At 55.8% G+C, this 8,445-nt stretch overlaps 1 protein-coding gene across 1 annotated transcript in view; it reads left to right on the top strand.

The window, feature by feature from the left end:
* Positions 1-5,005, top strand: part of GRK6 (G protein-coupled receptor kinase 6) — a 58,558-nt gene extending 53,553 nt beyond the window's left edge. Inside the window, exons 14-17 of the mRNA XM_011989958.1 lie at positions 3,111-3,248; positions 3,330-3,464; positions 3,656-3,657; positions 4,120-5,005. Coding sequence (XP_011845348.1) covers positions 3,111-3,248; positions 3,330-3,464; positions 3,656-3,657; positions 4,120-4,210 — 366 coding nt within the window. The 3' untranslated portion in view covers positions 4,211-5,005. The remainder of the gene's footprint in view (positions 1-3,110; positions 3,249-3,329; positions 3,465-3,655; positions 3,658-4,119) is intronic.
* Positions 5,006-8,445: the final 3,440 nt, after the last annotated feature.

Below are 8,445 nucleotides of genomic sequence, written 5' to 3'. Positions count from 1 at the left end.
CACGCCTGTAATCCCAGCACTTTGGGAGGCCGAGACGGGCGGATCACGAGGTCAGGAGATCGAGACCACGGTGAAACCCCGTCTCTGGCCGGGCGTGGTGCTCACGCCTGTAATCCCAGCACTTTGGGAGGCTGAGGCAGGCTGATCACCTGAGGTTGAGAGTTCGAAGACTGGCCTGACCAACATGGTGAAACCCCGTCTCTACTAAAAATACAAAATTAGCTGGGTGTGGTGGCGCATGCCTGTAATCCCAGCTACTCGGCATACTGAGGCAGGAGAATCGCTTGAACCCGAGAGGAGGAGGTTGCGGTGAGCTGAGATCGCACCACTGCACTCCAGCCTGGGCAACAAGAGCAAAACTTAGTCTCAAAAAAAAAAAAAAAGAAAAAGGCCGGGCGTGGTGGCTCAAGCCTGTAATCCCAGCACTTTGGGAGGCCGAGATGGGCGGATCACGAGGTGAAGAGATCGAGACCATCCTGGCCAATATGGTGAAACCCTGTCTCTACTAAAAATACAAAAATTAGCCGGGCGCAGTGGCGGGCACCTGTAGTCCCAGCTATACGGGAGGCTGAGGCAGGAGAATGGCGAGAACCTGGGAGGCGGAGCTTGCAGTGAGTGGAGATCGAGCCACTGCACTCCAGCCTGGGCGACAGAGCGAGACTCTGTCTCAAAAAAATAAATAAATAAATAGAAGGAAAAAAAAAGAGAAAACTAAAGCAAGCTACGAAGATGGCAGAGAATGATGGTGGGGGGAGTACTTTTAGACACGGTGGTCTCTGGGGAGGTGATGGTGGTGCAGAAATGTAAAATATGTGAAGCGGAGAGCCACGCCAAGATTTGGGGTGTGAGCATTCCAGGCAGAAGAAACAGCCAGGCATTGCAGTCCTGAGGCAGGGGCCAGCCCCGTGAGGGGCAGCAGCTGCGAGGACACCTGTGTGGCTGAGTGAGCCCGTGCAGGCAGAGGAGTGCAGGCAGGTTCTCAGCAAGACGGGACCAGTGGGGCACCCTGGGCAGGAATGTGAGGTATGGGGAGTGGGCCATAGTGGGTGTGAGTGGAAGTGGGGGCGCCAGCGAGGGGGTTACTGCCCTGAGTGACTGCCTCACATGGGCCTCACTGGAACCGCTGGCCAGGCTGGTCTCGAACTCCTGACCTCAGGTAAGCCGTTTGCTTTGGCCTCCATTCCTCTTGGTCTATACCTAGAAATAGAATTACCGGGTCATATGGTAACTATGTTTAACCTTTTGGGGAACTGCCAGACTGTTTTCCAAAGCAAAGGTGGGCCCTGTCAGAGGCACTTGAACTAGGACAACCTGACTTTTGCCAGCTCGCCCCTGAGGCTGGCACTGCCACTCATCACTCAGTCTGTTCTGTTTCCTGTGTTCATCATTTCATTTAACCTTGAAATAACCACACTGCCTCTGGATCTTCCATTCAAAGTTGGAGATAAAATTAGTGCCCTGGAGTTTAACTTTGTAGAAGCAGTAGATGAAAAGCAAGCTTGATGATGATTTTTTTAAACAGCTTTTTTGAGTTTAATTTATATACTTTATATACCATGCAATTCACCCATTTACAATGTATAATTCGGCTGGGCGTGGTGGCTCATGCCTGTAATCCCAGCACTTTGAGAGGCCAAGGTGGACGGATCACTTGAGGTCAGGAGTTCGAGACCAGCTGGCCAACAAGGTGAAACCCCCGTCTCTATTAAAAATACAAAAATTAGCCGGGTGTGGTGGCACATGCCGGTAATCTCACCTACTTGGGAGGCTGAGGCAGGAGAATCGCTTGAACCAAGGAGGTAGAGGTGGCAGTGAGCTGAGATCATGTCATTGCATTCCAGGCTGGGCAACAAGAGCAAAACTCCATCTTAAAAAAAAAGTGCAATTCATTGGCTTTTTAGTTATGCAGTCATCACCACAATAAATTTTTGAGTGTTTTCATTACCTGCCCCACTTTGCAGAAAAAAAAAAAAAAACCCATACCCTTAGCAGTCATTCTCCATTCTTCCCTCCAGCTGCTCCTGGCAATCACCAGTCTATTCTCTGTCTCTCTCTGTTTGCCTGTTCTGGACGTGTCATAGCTATGGAATCACACAGTATGTGATCCTCTGTGCCTGGCTTCTTTCACTTAGCGTAATATCTTCAAGGTTCATCCATGTTGTAGCATAGATCAGTGCTTCATTCCTTTTTAAGGCTGAATAATATTCCATTGCATGGATGGACCACATTTTACTTACCTGTTCGTCAGTTGGTAGACATTAGGATTGTTCCCACTTTTTGGCTGTTATTGCTGCTGTGAACATTCATGTACAAGTTTTTGTGTGGACAGATGCTGCCATTTCTCTTGGTCTATACCTAGGAGTAGAATTACCAGGTCATATGGTAATGATGTTTAACTTTTTGGGGAACTGCCAGACTGTTTTCCAAAGCCGCTGCACCATTTTACATGACGATGATATTTTAATTGACATCTTATTTGAAGGATTTAGAAAACCATGTTAAGATAAAAAAGAAGGTGGCCTCCTGGAGCTGAGATGGGCTCCCAGCGTGGGTCTGGGGAGGTGGAGCGGTGGGAGACTGCCAGTCCTCTGATTGGCTGGGAGAGAAGACGGAGCAAATCCCAGGTCATCGCAGGGCAGGGAGCCAAGGAGTCACCATCTCCAGGCTCTGCGTGGCGGTGCCCAGCCGAGCGGCCAGCTGAGATTCAGCCTGTACTCCCCACCCCAACTGCATACCCAGGAAGCAGTGTGGGCTCCCCATGGGTTGGCCTTGCTGCCTGGCCTCGGGGAGCCACGGGCAGCCCTTCCATGGCAGAGGCAAGATGTGGCAGGCGAAGGAGGTGCCTGGCATTGGCCTTTACACAGCCTCACAACCATTGAGCAGTGAGGAATAATGTACCCAGTTCACAGAGGGGAAAACCAGGCTTCGGAGAGAAGGGCCTGCCCCGCTTAGGAAGTGCGTGGGGCACCTGGTTTCTGACTCCAAATCAGAGAGCTGCTGGCGTCAGGGGAGCACCAGGCCAAGACCCAAGTCAGAATCAGGGCTGAGCTGCCTTCACGTGTGCGTGTCTGTGTGTGTTTCCTATCTGACCACTGCCTCTCTCCCACCAGCCCCAGGCCATTTACTGCAAGGATGTTCTGGACATTGAACAGTTCTCGACAGTCAAGGGCGTGGAGCTGGAGCCTACCGACCAGGACTTCTACCAGAAGTTTGCCACTGGCAGTGTGCCCATCCCCTGGCAGAACGAGGTGGGGGCCTGGCCTGCTGGTGGGGTGGGCTCCAGGAGGCTGCCCTGGGGACAGATGTCACAGCTGCCTGCTCCTCAGCAGATGGTGGAGACCGAGTGCTTCCAGGAGCTGAATGTCTTTGGGCTGGATGGCTCAGTCCCCCCAGACCTGGACTGGAGGGGCCAGCCACCTGCACCCCCTAAAAAGGGACTGCTGCAGAGACTCTTCAGTCGTCAAGTAAGCCCCAGCATCGGCCGACCTGGGCCCCCAGCCTGGCTCCAGGGGATGGCGGGTGGGAGGCAGAGCCGGTGCCCGCATGCACTGGGAGTGGGCATCCTCCAGCCCTGTTGCGGTGCCCAGGGTCTCTGGCCTCATTCCCGCCTGTCCCCCACCCCTGGCTGGGCTCATGGCCTCTTTTCTCTTTCCAGAGGTGAGCAGTGTGGGCTCCCCGTGGGTTGGCCTTGCTGCCTGGCCTCGGGGAGCCACGGGCAGCCCTTCCATGGCAGAGGCAAGATGTGGGAGAAAGAAGTCTGGTGCCCGCCCCACTCCCCCTGCCCACTGCTTCGATTCCCTGCACCCTGGCCCCTTGGAGCTGCCAGCTTTGCTTAGCTTGTCTCCCCGTGCCCTGTCTCTGCCAGCCCCAGGGGAGAGGGCTGGGATCTACCCAGCCCCCTTACTTCAGTCTGTTGCTAGCAGCCTCTGCAATGACACCCACCCACGTGTGGCCTGAGCTGCTGCTCCAGGTTCCTCGTGGAGAGGCCCCTCCCCAGAGTGTGCCCCCCAGGCAGCTCCTGGCCTACCCTGGCAGGGTCGGCCCCATGTGACGTCCCTGGTGGTTAATAGCACCTGCTCTGCCTCTCTCCCTCCCTCCGTGTCTTCCCCGTCCCTCCAGGATTGCTGTGGAAACTGCAGCGACAGCGAGGAAGAGCTCCCCACCCGCCTCTAGCCCCCAGTCCGAGGCCCCCACCGGCAGTTGGCGGTAGCAGCTACTCCGAGCGCCGTTTACAGTTTTGCACAGTGGTCTTCCCCATTGTCCACTCAAGTCGTGGCCTGGGGAACACAGACGGAGCTGTCCCCAGTGTCCTCCACCCCTCAGCCCCTGGCCTGGCTGAGTTTGGCAGGGCCTGGGCCGTCCCTGGGACAAAGGTGCGTCCCTTCAGCTCTTCTCTGTGGAGCTCGGGGCTTTCTGTATTTATGTATTTGTACGAATGTATATAGCGACCAGAGCATTCTTAATTCCCGCCGCAGACCTGGCGCCTGCCTTGGCTCCTGGGGGCAGCCAGCCCTGGCTGGGAGAGTGGGAGCTGGCAGAGGAGCCACTGCCAAACTCAAGGCTCCTCCGGCCCAGCTGGGACGGCTGAGGGTGCTCACACCCCTGAGCCTTCAGCACTGCGCTGGCCACCCCCGGCCTCTGAGTAAGACTCATGCCTGCCCCCGCTGCCCTGGGCTCAGGCTGCTACTCTCTGGGGCCCAAAGCTGTCCCTTCTCAGTGCTTGTCAGAGATGGATCTGGGGCCTCTGTATCCCCTAGGCCTGTGCCAAAGTGTCCAGAGATTGGGCCGGCTGTGAGACCCGTCAGCCCACTGCCCCGGCCGGCCCAGATAGGTTTGCCTCTGCCTTCCAGCTCCCAGGGCCTGGTCCCTGATGCTGGGCCCTGTCCTGGAGACACCTCTTTCAGAAACGCCGGAGCCCAGCCCCTAGGAGGGGGTGGGGCATCCCTGGTCAACCCTCAAACATTCCAGACTCCCCTCATAACAATAGACACGTGCCCAGCAATAATCCGCCCCTTCCTGTGTGCGCCTGTGGGGTGTGTGCGCGCGCGTGTGTACCTGTGTGGGTGAAGGGGATAGGGCAAGGCTGTGCCTGTGCCTGTGCCCCAGGCCCCAGTCCTGGCCCTTCCCAGACTGTGATGGCCATCCTGGTCTCAGTGTTAGGGTAGCATGGGATTACAGGGCCTTGTTTTTTCCATATTTAAAGCCAATTTTTATTACTCATTTTGTCCAATGTAAGCTGCCACATGTCTCCGTGTGAATACAGTCCGAGCACAAACCTGGCCAGCCGCCCCGGCCTGCCTCTTTCTTGCTTCCGGTGCTCCAGGGGTCTTCCTGCTCCCCTGGCCCAGCTGGAAGCGGGAAGGGATTGGAGGTGGGCCTGGAGGGAGGCAGGGTGTGCCCTTCCGAGGCCCAGGAGCCCCCAGGGCTGACTCTGAGCTAGCCTCTCCAGACAGCCAGGCTTTGGTAGCCTTTGGGCTCACCCAGTGTGTTTCCCAACTTCCTAAAGGGGATGGGCCTAAGGAAAGAAGCCTTGGGTACCCACTGGGGTGTAGGTCTGTTTCTGACTGCTGGTAAGGCCTGCCCCTTTGGTGTCCTCCCCTCCAAGCCTAAGGTGGCCTGGCTGCCTAATGTGGACTTAGAGTAGGGTGGGAGCTGTGTGCCCCAGGCCTGCCTTACCTGTCTGCCCCAGGCCTGCCTTACCTGGACGCCAGCCATGTACCAGCCCCTGGGCTGATGCACGTGCGTCATACCCACCCCTCTGTTTTGCCTTTGACACATGATGGGCAAAAACCTAGATAGTGGGTGATGCTGGTAGATAGGCTGTGGCTGGCGTGGGAGGGCTCTCTGAAGATGGTTGTTGAGCCGGCCTCGAAGTAGACATTCACCTGGGGGGAAGGGGGACTGGGAGGCACTCAAGGGCAGCTTCCTGCGTGGGCTCTGGGGCCAAGAGCTTATTGCCTACCAGTCTGTCTCAGATCTTGCAACCCCAATGCTGCTCTATAGACTCCCAGTGTCCCCAGCTCCCTAGGAATGCCCCGTAACCCCCATCGAGCTTGTTCCTGGCCTCTGGACTGGGCACCCGGTGCTGCAGGAGCCATGTGAGCTTTGTAGCTGACAGTTCCAGGTTCAAGCCCCAGCCTGGCCACTTTTCAAGTTGGCTCTGCACAGGCCCTTCCCTTGTTTGGAAAGATAGGTGTGAGACCCATCACCTTGCCGGGCAGCTGTGGGAATCCACCCAAGCAGCCAGCTAGCCCCTGGAGTTCCCAAAGCCACCGCAGGACTCTCACCTGCTGTGGAGTGGTGCTGAGTACCAAACTAACCACCTGGCTTAAGCACAGCCAGAAGGTGCCGAGCCAGCAACCTGGCAGAAGGGGCGTTTTGTGGCCCCACTCATGATGTGCGGAGTGCCTGCTGCTTCCCATCAACCTAAGGGAAATAAGGGGAGGAGGGATCTGCTCAAGGTCTTCCAACTGGTTAAGTGGCCATTGCAGGGTGGGGAGGAAGCCAGGTAATGATGGGAACACCGGATCCTACCCATGTGTCCTGAGAAAGGAGCCTGGGGTGGGTTTGCCCCTCTGCCCCAGGCTGTTTTGAGGTGGGAGTGGGGGATTTTTAGGTAGGTGTTAGCATGTCAGACCAACTGGGCAGGTATGCAAGAGTGAGCGGGTGCCAGGTGGACATGCAGGACCCTGAGACACTCTGCCTGCACCTGGATCAGGACGCCCTGGCCAGGCTCCCCCTTGGGCTAGGGAGGCATCCAGGGAACTTCCTGGCTAGGGTTAAACTCACCTTAAGGCTTTTAGCACAGCGGGTCCTTGGCAGAGAGAATTCCCAGAATTCATTTCCCAAGAAGCTCCCCTGAGCTATCCTCCATGCCCAGCTCTGTGGTGGGATCTGGGACCCAGATGGAGACGAGGCCCCTGGCAGCTTGGAGCTTGGTCTGGTGGGGAGGCAGACAAGGGAACAGCGGGACCCAGTGTGATCGGCCCTGTGGAAGAGAGGACTCTAGCGCTGACAGGGTTGGGGGTGGGGCAGCACCAAACAAGGAGGCCCCTTGACCCGGAAGGTGTTAGAGTCGGTGCCTTCCAGGACACAGGATCAGATGCACCCAAGTACAGGAGCCAGATGGATGGTCTAGGGCTTTAGTGGTTTAGGGTGGCTGAGCATGGGAGGCCAGGGGTGGAAGCAAGGAATGACTGGAGCTGAGGTCAGTGAGAGACAGCCAGCTTTGAAAGCTGGATTAAGAGCCGGGCGCGGTGGCTCACGCCTATGATCTCAGCACTTTGGGAGGCTGAGGCGGGCAGATGACAAGGTCAGGAGATCAAGACCATCCTGGCTAACACGGTGAAACCCCGTCTCTACTAAAAAATACAAAAAATTAGCTAGGCGTGGTGGTGGGTGCCGTAGTCTCAGCTACTCGGGAGGCTGAGACAGGAGAATGGCTTGAACCCGGGAGGCGGAGCTTGCAGTGAGCTGATATTGCGCCACTGCACTCCAGCCTGGTCAATAGAGCGAGACTCCATGTCAAAAAAAAAAAAAGCCAGATTAAGGATCATAGGATTAAGGCCCAGATAGATGGGGCCTCATCTGGAAGGTGGGGGATTCCCTGAAGGGTTTTGGCTGGTTGTGTTGGGTTGTTTGCTCCAGCATCTACAAAAGCACCCCTAGTCTGTGTCCATGTGGTTTAGATGGGGCTGGGCTTGCACTCCCTCCATACACATACTCCACACGCTACCTAGAGTGAGAGAGCCAGGTGGGAATGTTACAAGTGACAGAATGGTCCTCCCACTAACTTAGAAGGTGTTCAAAGGATATGGAGGAGCTTCGGGGTCTTAGTTGTGGACCCCATTCTCATCAGGGCACACCCACCAGAACTAAGATGCTAGAGCCATTTGGTTTTGCCTCTTTGAGCCCAGTTGCAAACTCAAGGAGTCTGAGTGGCCAGGCTGGATACCTGCCTGCTGTGCACTGAGGGAGGAGGGCACTTGGGTTCACAGGCTCACCAGGATGGCACCCATGGGGCAGTGATTCCCCCGTTGAAATCAGGGTGCCTGTATCCAAAGAAAAGGGAATGGGTACTGGGAGGCCACTCCCTTTGCATAAGGAATTTGTATCCTCTCCCTTAACACATAGGCACTTAGACTGGTTCACTGGTAGAGACTCAGCCCAAATGAGTCCAAAAACAATCATTTGTGGAGTTGTTTGCTTGTATTTTGCTCAAATGATGGGGAAGGAATTGGGGTTCCCTTTCCTCCAGGGATAGATGGCAGGATATGAGCCTAGGGCTGTTGGGGTTGTCCTTGCTACCCTTTGGGGAGAGCTTGCCTGAGAGTGATGCAAACATAGAAGCACATACGTGCCTACACCACTGCGGGAACACTTGGAAGCAACTGTGACCAAAGCTAGAATCTACCCTGGGACTTTTTTTTTTTTTTTTTTTTTTTT

The sequence above is a fragment of the Mandrillus leucophaeus genome, unplaced genomic scaffold (assembly GCF_000951045.1).
Source record: "Mandrillus leucophaeus isolate KB7577 unplaced genomic scaffold, Mleu.le_1.0 Scaffold366, whole genome shotgun sequence".
Lineage (NCBI taxonomy): Eukaryota > Metazoa > Chordata > Mammalia > Primates > Cercopithecidae > Mandrillus > Mandrillus leucophaeus.
Note: the sequence above shows the minus strand (reverse complement) of the source record. Positions and strands in the feature narration are given on the sequence as shown.